This window comes from Eptatretus burgeri, chromosome 2 (genome assembly GCF_056783735.1).
Source record: "Eptatretus burgeri isolate ZD-2024b chromosome 2, Ebu_testis_v1, whole genome shotgun sequence".
NCBI lineage: Eukaryota > Metazoa > Chordata > Myxini > Myxiniformes > Myxinidae > Eptatretus > Eptatretus burgeri.
Window position 1 is genome coordinate 47,788,054 of NC_140962.1, and position 18,471 is coordinate 47,806,524.

The 18,471-nt window shown below is 42.3% G+C and overlaps 1 protein-coding gene across 2 annotated transcripts in view; it reads right to left on the minus strand.

Annotated features, from left to right (window-relative positions):
• LOC147031988 (dedicator of cytokinesis protein 7-like) overlaps positions 1-16,713 on the minus strand; it is a 272,420-nt gene extending 255,707 nt beyond the window's left edge. For both annotated transcript variants that reach the window (XM_085869231.1, XM_085869229.1), the window contains exons 1-2: positions 16,560-16,713; positions 14,007-14,106 (exon numbers count right to left, since the gene is read on the minus strand). In XM_085869231.1, coding sequence (XP_085725357.1) covers positions 14,007-14,106; positions 16,560-16,606 — 147 coding nt within the window. In that variant the 5' untranslated portion in view covers positions 16,607-16,713. The remainder of the gene's footprint in view (positions 1-14,006; positions 14,107-16,559) is intronic.
• Between the last annotated feature and the right edge of the window lie 1,758 nt (positions 16,714-18,471).

The window sequence follows — 18,471 nt, forward strand, 5'->3', positions numbered from 1 at the left end:
GTGTGTACTCACAGTTATGCTCGGCCGTACAAATAAATAGACAGGTGAGTACTCCAGTTGCCATTGCCAAACCACCAGAAAAGGCAACGCATTTTAGAGCAAGGATCCTGCCAGGTTTGGCATCATCAGAGTCCGTAGTTGCTCGCCAACCCAACGGGTCGTGGACATGTCCACGGTGCGGCGACCTGCAGGGCTGGAGGCCTGGAAGATTCCGAGAAGTCCCTCTCATGGTGAACCCCAAACGCCAGTTCCGTAACAACATTATATATATATATATATATATATATATATATATATATATATATATATATATATATATATATATATATATATATATTGTTGTGGTTACCAAATTCGCAAACCACCATTCAGGTCCCTTAGGTGAGGTATCTCGGCAAGTATATGTGTAGTTAGGCCCAAACCCGTTGTCTAGTGGGAATACATGTCATTTATGCGAGCTGCGACTCTTCAGGATAGCCGTTTTTCTTTTACTATCTTTATTTTGGACCAACCGCCATGATTACCACCACAACCACAACATCAACCACCAACCACAACGCCGCTTCACCACAACCGCCATGACCTTCCCGTCACACGTCGCAACCGTAGCATCGCCACCGTTCTTGCGCCGCCTGTGGGTACCGGTGTTGGACTCGTGCAGGGCGCGCGTCGAACAGCGTGTACAAAATCACGGATTTTGTGCTTCAAAAACGGATCAAAAACGACACACGCCCACTTTTTGCCGTCCAATCGGTGAGCGAGGGGCGATTTGGCCCCGCCTCCAGGACGATCGATATATGCAAATTTGTGGATCAAAAAGCCTTCACGCCCACTTTTTCTCGGGCCAATGGGGAGGGAGGTGAAAGGTCAAAGGGAGGGGGTCAAAGGCGAAGCTACGGGGGGATAAAAGGACCGTGTTCGTCAGTCAGAGCTGTGTGGAAGTCTGGAGCCCGAAGCCTGCAGTAGCTGGAGAAGCTGAAGAGAGTCGAACGAGGAGAGCCCAAAGAAGAGTCCAGGGTGGAGAGTCCAGAGGCGGAGAGGCGGCAGCGGCGAAGGCAGACGAGGGGGTGCTCGCGACGGTGCCGGGAGCTGCACGCCCGAGGAAGGCCGGCAGCGCGACCTGGCCGAGGTGGAGACGCACACCAGGGATAATAAAGATCCTCTATACCCCGAGCATCAGCAACCCCCTCCTGTTTCCCCCCGCGCTGAGATAGTGCGACCAAGGGGGCCCCTTTCCCACCCCCTGCCAGACACTGTCCGCGAGGCCCGCGGAGTGAGGCGCCATCGCCGCTCCGCGTCTCATCACCAGACGGGTAGGCGCGACCCGGTCTCGGCCTCAGGCCCGCCTCATTCTTGGGGGTATTCTTTCCTTGGTTTTGGGTATGTGTTGTCGGCGCCGTCTGTGAGGTAGAATTGTATAAGTGTTGCCGTGTGCTCGGTAGTCGGTATTAGCTCTGCATTGTCTTCGCTTTTATATTTGCTTTTTGTCTTTTTCTCCCATTGAATCCTCATCTTGCTTCACGTAAAGGGTTGGTAGTGGGCTGAATACGCCCGATAATTAATCGAACCGTCGAGGTCGACGATAACACCGCTCGGTTATTCTGATAGTACGGAACGGGTCGCTTAAGTGGCCCGTGTCCGAAGTCGACCTGCGGCGAGGTGCGATCGCCCGGTCTACCCTCCGCGTGGGTACTTAGGTAGGTCGAATTTGGCGAGCAACCCTATCCCACGCGGGGGCTGATTGGCTCGATCGCGGTGAGACCAAAAGGTCCACCCGTGACTGGTTCCCGGCGTTAGTCCGAGAGGGTCACGACTGGATTGTCCGTCCGCTGGGCGACGTGCCACGATTCGAGTTACGTGGCCGTCAGCACGCCGGCGGGCGCGAATACCGCAACAATATATATATATATATATTTTGAAGCAAACACTACAAAATAAAATTTGTGTTTAAAAACAAACAAACAAACAAAAAAACAAAAACCTTCATGTCAATTTTATTTTGTGTTAACTCAGCTGCGAATTCTTCCAGAAACCTATTTTCTCTTATGCACAGATTAATATTATCTTATCTGCAGTTATCATACCCTTCTTCCCACCAATGGTACATTGAATCCGAGTGAGGCAGTTGCCTTGAAACAACATGCTTTCACTTCCTGGGAGGCACATCCGACTGAAGGCAACCTCAGATCCCGTCATAGTTGAAGGCAACAAACCAATCCTGCAACAGGTGTGTGTCTACCCTCGGGAGAGATAAAACAAAACAAGTGTGTCCACTCTCAGGAGAGCAAGAAAACAATATCTGGCCAACCTCAAGAATAAACTTTCAAACTCGTTTCCTTCCTCAAAAACCTGCTGGCACGTTGTTAAATCCGTTTGGAATATGCTCCCCCTCTCCATCCCTTCCCTTACTTCCCCCAAAATGCACCACAGCAGACACTGCTCATGAGAAGGCCAAATGCCTAACTTCTGTGTTTGCTTCCAAATATGTCCACAACCCCTCCACGCTGTTCCTATCCTTCCCAGTCGCAACAAACTGCTTCTGGACTCTGTCTTTTGCACCTGAGAAGGTAGAGAAGTTTCGGTCAACCCTTGACTGATTCTGCAACTGACCCAGATGGCCTGATCTCAGACAATCAATTTGGATTCAAAAAAGCATGGAAGCCCTCAATGTCAGACACGAGATCAGGGCCATCTCTGGAGTCTCGAGCATTCAATAGTCTGGCATCTCGTCTTGCTCTCCCCTCTGCCATTGGAATCAAAGGCCAATTCCACATGTAGCTTACCGGTTTCCTCCACTTTCGTGACCAAGGCGTGGCTCTCAATGGGATGCTCATCTCCTCACCTTGAGGCATGGTTCTGGATCCAGACAATCCCTAATCCTCATCAATGATCTCTATGACTCTGGAAAATCCTCTTTATCCATTTTCTGATGACTCCACCCTCTGCCGTAACATCCCTCATCCTTCAGATAGGCAGGCAGCAGCCTCTTCCCTCCCTGCCAACCTTGATAGAATCACGAGCTGGTCAAACACTTGGCATATGTCTGTCAATCCTAACAAATCTCAAACTCTCACAAAGGACCGTTGAGCGAACCCTTCCATCTACTTTCTTTACAATCCTCTTAATAAGTCCAGTGACTCAAATGTTTGGGCCTCACTGTAAGCCATGGTCTTTCTTGAGCAAAGCATACGTCTATTGTTGGTCTCCAAAGCCAGTCGCTGACTCTGCAACCTCCATCATGTAAAGTCTTTCCTTGGCACACCTGAACTTTTATCTACCTACAAGGCCTTCATTCACAGATTTATGGAGTATGCTCTCCCCTATGTGCTGGCAACACTGCCTCAGCTTGATGCTATGGAAATCAAGGTCTTCAAAAATCAATGGAATCTCCTGTGATGAAGCTAGGTCACTTTCACCTCGCAGACAGGTCGGTGGTCTCTATATTCTCCAGCCTCCTTTCTAGTTTTGTACCTTCTGCCCTTTCCTTGCTTTCTCTTCACCCCCCCCTCCACACCCCCAATCCCCAGGTTTCTGCAAGGCACACTCAGTCTGCCAGTAACCACATCCGAGTGAAACTTCCAAAATCCAGACTCAATGCTCACTTCCATTCATTCATTCATTCATTCCTCTTTTTCGTGTCTGTGAAACCAACTTCCTCAGTCTCTTCGATCTCATCCCTTTCTCCATGGTTTCAAGAAAAATGTTCACCAACTCACATCATCCCCCATCCAGAACCATGATATTTTCTACCCTCATGACCTCTCCCCGAGTTTCCAGTTTTTCCTACCACCTTCAAGATTGAAAGTTTGCGGCTGTATCCATCTTGTACACGGCGTACGTTTTCCCCCAGCCCTAATTCTTCCCCACATCCCTCATTTCTCCAGGTTCCTTATCTTTGATCTCTCAATCCATTGTTACTGGGGGCCTCACCCCCCCTCTCTTCTTGCTGTTCTTTTTGTTCTGTTCCATCCTGATATATTTTGCGTTCTCGCTCCTACATGAGCCACAACACCGTGTACAAAAGATAAAAATATAACCACGATATGCTGCACATTATATTAAATGCTACAATTGCCTATTCATATTTTATTCTGTGAAGGAGGCCGACTACATGAAGTGACATCAAACTCTCAAATTCATCCATTAACATTATATACATTTTTTAAACCATTTAACTTTCTTGCATACCACCATTATTTTTAAACATGTACGGTTTCACGCTGCAACACCACATGCGGTAATATATTTCAAGTTCATTCATTTCCAAACATTTTTTGCAGAACTACAAAGATTTATATTTATTGCCGCATTAAGCAATGTCAGACGATCATGTGGACAGCATTTTGCAGAGGGAAGCAAGACAGATAAAGGGGCCTCAAAGCTTCTGAATACCAGCTGCATTGATAGGGAAGAAGGAAAGAGGGTTGGGTCAGGAATAAGATCTGCTTTGGGTTGAGAATGAGCAGGTCATGGTTATGATTCGAGCTCCACACAGGAAGGTCATAAATCGCCATGACATGGAGGCCACAGCCAGCTACTTAAACACCCCCGACAAATTGTTGGACAGACAGCAATGAAAAGGCCCATTATGCAACAAACAAGCTGAAAGAGAGAAACAGCTTGGCACAATATGGGTTTGTGCTTTGCAAAGCCTGCAAGAGGACGAAGTCAAGCCACAGAAACAATCGGGACTCTCCACTTAATGGTTGAAGGGATGACATCATCATCATCATGCTAAATACACTCCAAAGCAAGCCAAAAATGCTAAATTGCATGAGCAAATTAAGCACCAACATTGGTGTTCAACAACAACAACAACAAAAAAATTGAATTTCTGGATTGGAGATAATTTACAAACTAGCAGCAGTCACAGTGCAGATGCTTTCAAAATGCTGACAATTTTTCGCTTCCTCCTGATGTAGCACCAACGCAATGGGGGTGCGGTTCTGCTACAGTACCCACAAGTCTTATCTTCCTCTCTGCAGCCGAGAAGCCTTTCCGTCCCACATGGTAGGATCTCAACTCCTGATTGCAGCTTTCAAAGAACGAGTGAATAAAGATCGCTCCAGACTTGGAAGAACATAGTCAATATACTGACTTAAACAAGAGTTCTGATTGCAGATTGCACCAAGTACCGATGGTCCACATCAAGCAGAAGTTCCATGAATGCATGCTACCTTGTGTGTGTGTGTACATATATATGGTCACCAATTTTACCATACATATGTGGTCACAGAAAGAGTCCTGTACTTGGCATTAACTGGAGTTGGCACAGTAGGTTCTACAGCACAAGATGCGTTTCAACGACACAAAAATGCGTCATAACACTTTTCCAATGAGATATTTTTACCGTACAATTCCTGAAAGACACGACATCGAAATTAAGGAAGCACCGAATGAATCTGTATTTGTGTTTTGGAAATCAATGACATAACCAAATGATGTTCATATGATGAAAAATAAAATGTTCATGACACAAAAGTTAAAAAAAAATAAAAAATCCATTAATATTATTGTGTGACAACGGCGAACAGGCTGAAACACAAGCTCAGTCACACACCTAACCGACGGCTATGAATTACAATGGCGGTCGAAAACAGTAATACCAAACACTTGTGGAACGATTTGTGCAAACCTGATCCAAATCCCGTCAATATGCAGTCGTCAAAACGCAGCTGGCATCGGGAGGGGATCAGTCACATTTTTCTTCAAGCATTCCAGCACCGCGCAGATTCCAACACATACTGTAAAGTATGGTACTTATTGTTCGTGTGAATTATCCTTCACGGTTTTTCTTTTAAAGTTGTTTCTCGGGACGTTACTTCCACACATCAAACATGATTACTGTCGACGTTGACATGGGTACAACGAATATTCATTCATTCACTGGACTCAACTTTCACAAAAATCACGCGAGATCTCATTTGAAGCCCAAAAAGTTAGATCGAGGTGAAAGATCTGTACTTTACAGTAACTAACCAAACAGCCGAAACAAGGCAGTTAATTTTAACGTCCATTTCTACAAATTGCCAGGAACTCTTTCAACGGCTTTGCAATGCACCAACGACCAAGACAAGTACAACACATTCTTCCCTATTCCATATTTTGCAATGCACAAGATAAGTTTTCATTTTCCAAAATATACTTTGTTTACTTTCCGAGGACAGCATTTATCTTTTTGGTTAATTTAATTCAGCATATTCAAATCCATAAACATTTCAATCCCACATTCAAATCCAGAAACCTTCCTCAAAAGTACACAAAGAGGAAGCTTTCGTCACGGATATGTGAAATACAAGGAAAAACAGTTGCTTTCCTGAAACAGCCAAAGAAAATGTAAAAAAAAAAAAAAAATCTTAATTATGAAACGAATCGGTAAAAGAAAATGAAAAAAACAAATGGCAAATCGGTGGTAGGGAATACAATTTAAGTTCCCCTGCTCTCAAACCACAAACCAAGTGATCATAATGTATTGCATATGAATCAATTCATTCGGCCTCCATTGCATCATGCCCTCAGAATTAGATGGCTGGTCAAGGCTCGGCAACAAAACTGCGACAGCACTTGCAACAGGAAGGCCAAATCCTCTCGAACGCACACGGTAGCCATTTTGTCAACGATTTGTGTTGGCCTCTGCGCCGTTCCCATTTTATCACTTCTCATGAAGCAGATATCCTGGGTTCAAATCCCACACCAAGTTGATAGAAGTGGTTTCCGAATGCACTTGTAATTCATGTGAAAATAATTTTTTTTAAGGACAGTGACATTTCTCCATCCTGCGTGCCACATTCAAATTATGGCATGTCAACTTGCACATGACATGATTATTAGGTGAATTATGTTATCTTGGGAACAACTGCATGAAGTAAAAACTACGGTGACATCCTGTCTCAAATTATCCTATTAATTTGCAATTCGTCACTAGTTTTGACACCAATACATTTTTTTCATTACAGACGAGCAGCATCAAAAAGCTACATGTTGTTGTGGGGCTGGGTCTCGGTGGCAATCACAACCGCTAGATGGAGCAGTAGAGTCAGCTCCACCGAACACCCGGAATTTAGGTCGTACCTTTCAGATAAATCCGAAAGGTCACGGGTCCCTTATCGGACCGAAGATCGCCAATAGGTCGACCACGTGGGATAGGGTCAATTGCCAATTTCAATATACCTAAATACCCACGTCATCCAAACTACCGGGGAAATTCACCCTCAGCAGGATCTGCGCGATCCGGGCCGTTACCGAGCCGGATCCGAGTCGTACCCCGAGCGGAGAGTACCAGAATCCTGCCGGGCCAATTGCACGATTACGGCAGCAATGAGGCCTCCTAATTCCCGTTCGCAGCGGCAGCAAACCAATGATAGAAAGGACAAGGACGAGCTGGGACATTCAACAAGAGGGGAATTTATTAACAATAGTCGGGGAGTCGAGAGGAGCACGTAAGGGAAGAATTATCCGAATAAGCAAGGCAAATAATGTACAACAAAAAGCACTTAATTCTACTTATAGACGGGGCCCACGGACACACACACGCACACACAGATACCCAGAAATGGACCCTATTGGGTCTTTATTGAAGGCTTCCAGCTCGAGGAAAGGTGAGCTGGAGACCAGAGCTAGCTTGGACCTGTCCCCCTCGTGCGGTCTTCGACGTTCTGGCTCGGCGGGACTCGAACCCGCAACAACGATGCCACTCCAAGCACCAGGGACGGAGGATGAAGGACGGACGCCACACAGCACAAGGGCTGACAAGGCAGCGAGCGCCAGCAGGCAAGACGAGGCGATCCAAGACGATCCGGCCGGCAAGCCCCAACTGCCCCCAGTTGGATCGCGCCGATCAATTATTCACTCCCCGTTCAGGGGGGGAGGGGACTCCCTCTCGTAACCCACCCCCCCTTACTAAACAGTTTTGGCGCGCGATCCGCTCGTTGCCCCTGCGATTGGCCAAAAGGGGCGCCAAGTCCGCTGATTGGACCGGGGTGGGGACGTGGCAGGAGTCACGGCGGACCGCCCCTCAAACAGGAAAATGAGTAATATTGTCCTGCGTTGGCTCCCATTGGCCGAACGACGGCAAACTTGCTCGCATCTCTCCGATTGGTCGAGAGAGACGCCAAGTCCTTCATTGAACTCTGCCCACAGCGACCGTTATGGCATCAGGATACAGCGAGGCGAAGGTGTTGTTGTTGTTGAAGTTGAAAATGTAAAAAGAAAACCCTGACTATCAAAATAACTCCGCAGCGCACAAACATTTAATTCCCATGAGACTAGGGACGGGACCCAACCGAGAAACACATACTTATCGATACAACTGATCTATAGGACCTGGCTGTTGTATGCAACGGGTTCCAGATTCGTAACAATATACCCAGCAAACAGTTCCAAATGGAGGACCTCTTCGCCAATGGAGCATTTAAATTGCATTATATGTGGCAATAAATGTGAATTGTTCTTCCCAGTTTGCTGGCTCGACGACAGAATATGCCATTTGCATTTTTGCCGACTCCATCCCGACCCCGTTTAGAATCCTGTGCGGGCATGGGCAACTTGCTAGAATGTACAATGTACATGTTCCACCATGAGTCTGAGATTGCTGTTTATAAAAGCCCTAACAAAGCTGTAAAGCTGTGATCAATTTTGCCAAATTCCGACACAAGTGAAATGCATTATTTATGATGAAAACAATAGATGTTTGCTGTTGAGCTATTGTTTGAATCAATTTTGTGTAATTTCTTTCCTTCCAAAAGCCAACCAGCCAATTTTTTTTTTTTCCAAATGTGCAAGTTACGATTCCTTCTTTCATAGTCGGGACAATCAATTTTCTCGAACAAATGTTGAGAGGGGTACCGCCAACCGCTGCGAGAAAAGCGGTGAAGTGATGCTTTGGGCACGAGCCCTCTCTCTTGCTTTGAAGAAGGGTTCACGCCCAAACGTTGGTTCAACCTTTTATTTTTCTTTTACTGTGGTTAGCATAGCCCTATCAACATTTGGTTGCGGAAAATTAATTGTCCTTATTCTTCTCCCAAGGCAGATTGACTAGTCTTTATAAAGAACAGGCAGGGGTACCCAGCGTTGCTATTTTTTGCGGGGGCCTAAAACACTTCACTAGACCCATGAAGGAATGCAGTCAGTGATTATTTAATATTACCTTTCACATAGCCACAATGGCTTAGGCGCTACAGAGCGATTAAAAATAAATAAATAAAAATCTCCCCCAAAAAATCCAACTTTTTTTTCTTTCAAAAAAAAACTTATTTTTGCCTAAAAAAAAAAAACAGCAGCACTCACTTATGAACCTCTGAAAGTTTGACGAAGATCCGCTCAGCCATCTCTGAGAAAAATGGTGACAGATACATCTCTCTAATAGTGGTCCATCGATCGTTTTCCATTTACCATTCATAACGCTTAAGATTATACTGAAGTTGACAACAATCTCGGTACCAGTTGTTTCCATGCCACAGTTTCTTTGAGCTCAGGGAAGAACTTGGGCATACAGCATGTTAAACAGGGAGAAAAAGGCATAAAATGTTATAGCTCCTGTGGTTTTAGTAATTTTGCTGTACGGCATTAAGGTGCAAGCCCATATTTACAAGATTTATGGGTATGCACAACTGACTTGAGCAGTCATGTGACATGGAAGATTGCATACGATTGGGCAAGATTGCGCAAGTAACAAAATGGCCAACAATCGGCCATTTTGGATCTGGTCTCGAAAAAAAAAATGCCGTGCATATGTGAGCCATCATTCATTATCTGCGTGCCAAGTTTGAACAAGGTTGGTAAATTCATGTCTGAGAAATGGTTCAGGATGTGTTCAACACCAGGGGGTTTTTTTCCCCAACTAAAATGGCCACCAGCCAGCAATCTTTGATGAAATCAGGAAACAAAATGATGTGCCTATGTATAAATACCATCATGTATTTTATTTGTGCCAAGTTTTAATAAAAAAAATCGGTCAATACAGGTTCGAGATAAGGCTGCGGACGGACAGACATACAGACGGGACGCACAAGACCCAATCCACAAGCCCCCTTTTCGGACCAAGTCCAACTGGGGGCTAATAAAAAGAAAATACACAGTGAGCAAATAGAGAGGACAGGGGATTTGAAGCCAGCATTATGTAATTATAAAGCAAGTAATCAAAGGCAACGTAATCACAAATAAGTACAATTAGAGTTGCTGGCAACCATCAAAGCTTCCAAGTGGTAATTAATACCTGCAGTTAAAAGAAGGACCCACGAGACACCTTCGTATTTAGCATTTTTGAAACCGGCAAAACAACAAACCTTTGAAAAGCTGTTTTTACTGTCAAAATGTTCAATTATTGTCTCGGTTGCTGTAAACGCCATCTTGGTTGCTTATGCTCATGGGCTCATCGTTGAAAGATTCACGTGATATGGTCACAAGAGTTCAAATGATAATCACTATTGTTTATATATACCAGTTTTCTCCATCAAATTCCTCAACTTTCCAAAGTCAAAAAGCGGTTAATTTTTATTGGCGTGTGCCAGCCATTTTGTACTTAAGGAAACACAAGGAACTTCAATGCAGGAGGAGGCCATTAAGACCCTTAAGCCTGCACAATCATGCAAACATCTTTGTAGCACCCCCACCCCCCCCCACCCACCTCCACAAATCTAGATCCAACTCGACTTTTAAACTTTCCAATGACTCTACTGCCCTGAACATTGCAGGAAGACCATTCCATGCATTCACCACTCTCTGAATGAAAGACCCCTGCCTTACTACCATCTTAACTCTTCCCCTTCTTTTCTCTGAAACTGTGGCCCCTTGACCTGTCCGTGTCCATTCTGCTAAAAAAAAAAAAAAACTCTTCTGCACCTCTTTTGTCTATCCCACTCATCATCTATCTATAATTCCAGCAATGTGTGTGTGTATGTGTATGTGTATGTGTATGTGTATGTGTATGTGTATGTGTATGTGTATGTGTATGTGTATGTGTGTGTGTGTGTATGTGTATGTGTATGTGTATGTGTGTGTGTGTGTGTGTGTGTGTGTGTGTGTGTGTGTGTGTGTGTGTGTGTGTGTGTGTGTGTGTGTGTGTGTGTGTGTGTGTGTGTGTGTGTGTGTGTGTGTGTGTGGCTGTGACCGCTGTTTCTCGACAACCACTGGTCCAATCTAATTGAAACTTGCCAGATATATTGCTGGGGACCTGAGGATGTGCCTTTTCAAGGTTTGATATTAATCGGACAAGTGCTTCCCAAGTTATGGCCATTTATTTACCAAACCAATGAGAAGACGCGTTGTTGCGTGGGCGTGGCCGATGGGGAAGGGAAGCTCAGCCGCGTTCGCCATTACAGGTTACAACGTACGGACTTCCGGATACATTACGAGTTACAACGTACGGACTTCCGGAGAGTGATGACTTCGTGTATTCTAATAATTTCTCAATTTCTTATGCGCATTTATAGATAAACACAATGCCCCAAGTTATGATCGTTTTCATATTAGACGGTGTATAAATTTCGGTAACATCAGAGTGCTGGTATGCTCCGAACCAGGAAGTAATTTTTTTTTCTCTCTCTTCTCTTTTTGTTTTTCCTTGCCATGACATTGCGAAAAGGTAAAATATGTTGGCGCTAATTGAATAATTGGGTATTAAAACTAAATTGCGAATAATCGTAACTGCCAATAATATTCGAACATCCGGGCCACGCACGTACGGGCACTCGAGAGCGAAGAAACGGCCTGCGTGGTTGTTGTTTGTTGCTCGCAGTTTGAATATATTTTTTATTTTTTTTATTTTTTATTTTGCACGTGCAGCCACGCACGTACGGGCACGTGAAAGCGAAGGAACGGCTTGTGTGGTTGTTGTTTCTGGCACTCGGTTTGAGTTTTTTTGCGGGGGGAGAGTTTGCACGTACGGCCACGCATCTACGGGCATGCACTCGTCTTAAACAACTTTCCAATGCAAGAAAGTCCTGTCTCCTTCAGCTACTCTTCACAACTTACTCTAGCTAGGCCTGGGATAAATCTAGTCACTTTACAGTGAACTCTCTCAATAGCAGCTATATATTTCCGAAGATGTGGTGACCAAAATGGAACACAACATTCTAGATGTGGACTCATTAAAATTCCCATACAGTGTTAACACTACCTCTCTTGTTTTACAATTTATCTCCCTGAAAATACAATCCAAAAACCTGATTACCTCTTCCAATATCTGCTTGGCACTTTGCGGTTTGCTTTCCCTCCCCCCCCCCCCCCCCAGCATCTATTACCAGCTCCAGATCTTTTGCCTGTTTCATATGTTCCAAGACTGCCCCTTGCATTAAAATAAACCCTTTTTCCATCATTCTTGTGCAACCCCAGAATGCTACATTTCCTTATGTTGAACTGCATCTGCTAATCTTTTGCCCAGTCCAAAGTATCCAGACTTTCATGAATCTGATCACCCCCTCTCTGCCGTCTACCTTACCAAAGAAATTTTTTTACAGAGATACTTCTTCTCGAAAACTTGAAACATCCTGATGAATGATTAATGTATCTGCATTTTAAAATTGATTGCATCAGTGGTTGTGAAGATCTTTGAAAAAAATATATATGATGAATCCAAGTTGGCCTCCAAGCGTTGACCAAATCAGATTAACTGAAGTAGGTGAACTACACCTGGTGGCTCGGAACCATCTTGTGAAGCTTAAATTGTACTTGGTGTAGCTGTCTCCCATAGATTGGAGTGACAAAATTTGGCGGAAATAAAAAGATAATAATCCGAGCAAAAACTAGAAGGGCACTCGGTAGAGCGCATACCTCCACCACATCATGCCTGATCCACGAGAACATACCGGGCCCATTATATTTTATAAATATCATGCTGTGCAGTACTATATCGTGTTTGGCCCCATCTCTCAATGGTGAAGAATCACTTTAAAAATTAAACAAGTCTCGTATCCAGATCCGGATTCGTATCTTCACCAAAATCGAATCAATTTGTCATGGTCACACACCCAACCTGTCCACAACATTTCATCTGGATCCGTCCACAACTTTTTGAGATATCCTGCACACAAACAAGCAGTCATAGACTGGTACTTAAGAAATCGTCAACTTGACCTCTGACCTTGTCAAATAAAAGCTGTTTCTAGAGAAGGTAGCGACGCAAACCAGAAGTTTCTACGATGATTCTGTACCAAACCATCAAAAAAAATCGAATGTTTGACCTCACCGTGACCTTGACCTTTGACCGATTTTGACCAAAATCTAATTAGCGCTAGCCATCACCCTCCTGAATTACGTGGTGTAATTTGACATTGGTAGCTTCTCCCGTTCGAGTTATCTTGCCTACAAACAAACACACAAACACACACACACAAACAGAGGCCGGAAGACATCAATATACTTACGAAATCTTTAGATTTCGTAAGTAACAAACACACAAACAGAGGGGTGAAAACATAAAGTCCTTCACCTTTGGTGGTGGAGGTAACAACAAGCCAACTGCTTGAAAATAAATACACAAACATCATCATCAGCATGCACGATTCTTTCATTCATTCATTCCATTTGAGTTCATTCCATTCCAACTCATCGTTGAGTCTCATGAAACTATTGCTGTATTTATAGACGAGGGAAGTTCTCATGAGGCACAACAGCTAATCTTAGACTCCACCGAGAAAAGTATGTTAAAATTTTGAAGAAAAACCAAGAAAAAAGTAGAGATTCAAAAAATATTTCCCAACAATACCCAACCTCAAAGAAAAAACAATTCAGAATTTTTACACAATTTAACACACCGACCGAGTACGATCCAACAAGGCTTTATCATAATCCATCGAGCAATGTAAAGCAACAAGGAGGTTTTGTTAACGACTAAAACACAATTCAAGTAGAAAATTATGTAAACCAAATGCTACATGAACATCAAAAAAAATCAACCATGTGTTGGTGTCGAGATTGAGAAAGCACCGCAAACTGTCAAGATCAAAACAACCAAAAAAAAAAAAATTACACTTCAAAAGATGTAATACCAACGCTGAATATCATCCTACCGGCTGCTGCATCCCCGTGCCGGTAAGGGAGAAGGATTTGGGCAGAGACCCGTGCGCATGAAGAGTGGACACCTGCTTTCTCATTTCGGCTGCTCTTGCCCTGCACACAACAGAATGCACTTAGTATGCGAACAGAAAGGACAATCGCACACCTTAAATGCCAAAATGAAATGCTGTGCTCCCTCTTTCTGTCCAATACTGGACCAATGACAAAACCGTTCTTACTATCTGCAATGGCTGGCAGGACAGACGAGAGGTACGCACATTCGCCTTTAAGCTGTCTAGCCTGTGTTCGAATCTTGACCCAGCTATAAACTGTCATCAGGGTGTTTCAGGGGCATGGCGCTTAATCGACGTGTGTGCCGTCCCTCGGTTCAACCTTAATCTGGGCGTCCTGTCTGCCAGCATTGGTTGCTGAAAGTTAAAGATCCCACGGTGTCCTTCTCAAAGACTAGGCGATCCATGGCCGGCACAATTAACAAATTCCAAAATCCTGCTCTAACCTACAAGGGAGCACTGCATCAGCGACACAGCTGATGACGCTACCCACAGCCATGTACCATATACGAAAGAAGACGACTACTTGTTACAACACATGCTTAACTACTCCCAAATAATACAATGTTCCACATCTCACCAACACCACCACCACCACCAGAATTTGTTGCACAAAGCAACCCGAGAAACCTCGCTCGGCTCACTGTTTACATTCTCACGCATAGTCTGACTCCAAAAACATAAACAACTAACTTAAACTGGCATTGCAACTTCAAAATTCATCTCCAGAAATCATTTTCAGCTAAAAACTGGATATGCAATAGTATTGCAGTCAGTCCAGTTCAGAGCACACGACTCAAATCTATAATTGCTGCTTTGAAAAGTAAAAAGTAATTTCCTGATTTTGACTTTGAAATCAAGATAGAAAAATAAAATTGGATCAATGGCAACTTTCAACGAGATTTCTCGACTCCTTTAATCATAAACAGAAAGCCAACAAAAATTGATTCCCAAATGCATCATTATGTCCATCCACACGGCAAGGATAGTCGCTGCCCAAGGGGCGCGTTCGTGTTGCTGAAGCATCTTCTTGGCACGAATTACACCGAACTGTTTGTTTGCCGTTGCCTTCCCAGTGGAATTCGAAATATGTCCAGGATTCTGTCGAGAAATCTCCTACTCTGCGTGAAACACATTGCGGCATGTTTGATATCCATGAGTATCCCCATACCGGCAGAAGGATCTCAAGCATAACACCTTTCCAAGATGATTCCTTGATGCAATTTCCTACCTGCGAAGTACCCAAGTTTTGGTTTATATTGTTGTGTCAAGTGAACCCACACTTGACACCTCAAAGTGGAGTGTGTTAAGACTGGTATTGGCTTAGTGGTTAGGGCGGTTGGCTTAGGATTCCTAGGGTCCTGAGTGCGAGCCCCGTTGGCTGCTGAAATAACACCAGGTGGGGTTGACTCTGCCTGCCATCCTTCCGAGGTCAGCAAAATGGGGTACCAGTGTATTGGTAGAGGGGCACAGCATCAGCGGTACAGCTGCGCTTCCAAGAAATGATAGCCACCCAGCAGCCAAGCTGCCATATGCAAGACCATTACAGTGAAGCGTGTAACTTTCGAGGGATCCTGCAAACCCTGCATCATGTAACGTCGTTAAAACGCACAGATACTGAAAGCCATCCAAAACATGCCAAGAACTGGAAGGGCACTCGGTAGAGCGCATACCTCCGCCACGTAATGCCTGATCCGTGAGAACATATCGGGCCCAATACATTTTTGAAATATCATGCTATATAATCGTTTTTGAACCCCAACAGTTCGGTGAAGAATCACTTTAAAAATTAAATAATTCTCATATCCAGATCCGGATTCGGATCTTCACCAAAATCGAATCAATTCTTCCTCGTCACACACCCAACGTGTCCACCAAGTTTCGTCCGAACCCGTCCACAACTTTTTGAGATATCGTGCTATATATATATCGTTTTTCGCCCCATCTCTCAATGGTGAAGAATCACTTTTAAAATCCTAGTAGTCGGATCCGGATCTTCACCAAAATCTAATCAGTTAGTTCTTGTCACACACCCAACATGTCCACAAAATTTCAGCCGGATCCGTCCACAACTTTTTGAGATATCCAGAACACAAACAGACAAACAAAAAAAACAAAACAATCAAAAATGTGTGTGGTCGCGAGGAATTCTTCCAAACTATCGACGCGTACGTATAAAATGAACAGGTAACCAAAAAAAAAGGGAGGGTGACCGAGAGCTCAGCAAACAAGTGTCAGCGTCAAGGAGGTTTCCTGGTCACCTTTCGACACGCAGACAACAAAATCGTTAGGCACAGGAGCGGCGTCTGGCGTTCGTGCACAGAACTCCGTGCACGGAAAGTACGGATTCAATCCTCGGAACAAGGAAACACAAAATTCGAAACGCACGCCACTTCTCGATCGGGGCGGATCAATCAATGAGCTGTGAACGCACGAAATGCAATCAAAACGGGCACGTATGACCGCGAAGTAGTTTGCTACTCCTAAAGCGCTCACCTGTTAATCTTTTGAGCGAAAGCACGGCGACCCTCAGTGCCTGCCATTGCTCCACGCCGAGCCGAGAGCGCACCTCCACTTGTCCGAGAAAGAACAGCGCCGAGCACCGCCTCTCCAGAGCTGCTCACTCCTCCCACCAAGGGTGTTTAACCACGCCCACAACTGCGCGCGGCCATGCCCTCACACTTCGGTGTGACGCGTTCACTCGGAGCAATCCCACTATTATTAAATACCAGGAGAAAGAGAGAGAGAGAGAAAAAGAGAGAGAGAGAGAGAGAGAGAGAGAAAGAGAAAGAGAAAGAGAAAGAGAAAGAGAAAGAGAGAGAGAGAGAGAGAGAGAGAGAGAGAGAGAGAGAGAGAGAGAGAGAAAGAGAGAGAGAGCGAGAGAGAAAGAACGAGAGAGAACGAGAGAGAACGAGCGAAAGCGGCGAGCGAAGAAAGCGAGCGAAAGCGAAGCAGCGAAAGCGAAAGCGAAGAAAGCGAAAGCCAGCGAAGCAGAAAGCGAAGAAAGCGAAAGCGCGAAAGCGAAAGCGAGAGAAAAGCAGCGAAAGAAGCAGCGAAGAAAGCGAAGAAAATAATGAAAATAATGAAAATAATGAAGAAAATAATGAAGAAATGAAGAAAATAATGAAAATAATGCAGAAAATAAGAAAATAATATGAAGAAATAATGAAAATGAAAATAATGAAAATATGAAAATAATGAAAGAAATAATAAATGAAAATAATAAGAAAATAATGAAAATGAAAATAATGAAGAAGAATAATGAAAATAATAATGAAATAATGAAAATAAAATGAATAATGAAAAAAATAATAAATAATAATGAAGAAAATAATAAATAATGAAAAATATGAAAATAATGAAGAAAATAAGAAAATAAGAAATGAAAATAATGAAAATAATGAAGAAAATAATGAAAAATAATGAAAATAATGAAAATAATGAAATAATGAAGAAAATGAAAATAATGAAATAATGAAAATAATGAAAATAATAATGAAAATAATGAAAAATAATAAATAATGAAAATGAAATGAAATAATGAAATAATGAAGAAATAATGAAAATAATGAAAATAATGAAAATAATGAAAATAATGAAAATGAAAGAAATGAAAATAATGAAAAATAATGAGAAAATAATGAAATGAAAATAATGAAAATAATGAAAATAATGAAATAATGAAAATAATGAAGAAAATAATGAAGAAGAAATAATGAAAATAATGAAAATGAAAAAATGAAAATAAGAAAATAATGAAGAAATAATGAAATAATGAAGAAATAATGAAGAAAATAATGAAAATAATGAGAAAAAATAATGAAATAATGAAATAATGAAGAAAATAATGAAAAATAATGAAAATGAAAATAATGAAATAATAGAAAATGAAAATAATGAAAATAAATGAAAATAATAATAATATGAAATAATGAAAATGAATAATAAATGAAATAATAATGAAAATAATGAAAATAATATAAGAAAATAATAATAATGAAGAAAATAATGAAATGAAGAAATAATGAAAATAATGAAAATAATGAAGAAATAATGAAGAAATAATGAAAATGAAAATAATGAAAATAATGAAATAATAAGAAAATAATGAAAATGAAAATAATAATAATGAAAATAATGAAATGAAAATAATGAAAATAATAATGAAAATAATAAAAATAAATGAAAAATAATGAAAATAATGAAATAATGAAAAAATAATGAAGAAAATAATGAAGAAAATAATGAAGAAAATAATGAAAAAATAATGAAAATAATGAAAATAATGAAAATAATGAAAAAATAATGAAAATAATGAAAATAATAATGAAATGAAAAATAATGAAAAAATAATGAAAATAATGAAAATGAAAATGAAAAATAATGAAAAGAAATAATGAAAATAATG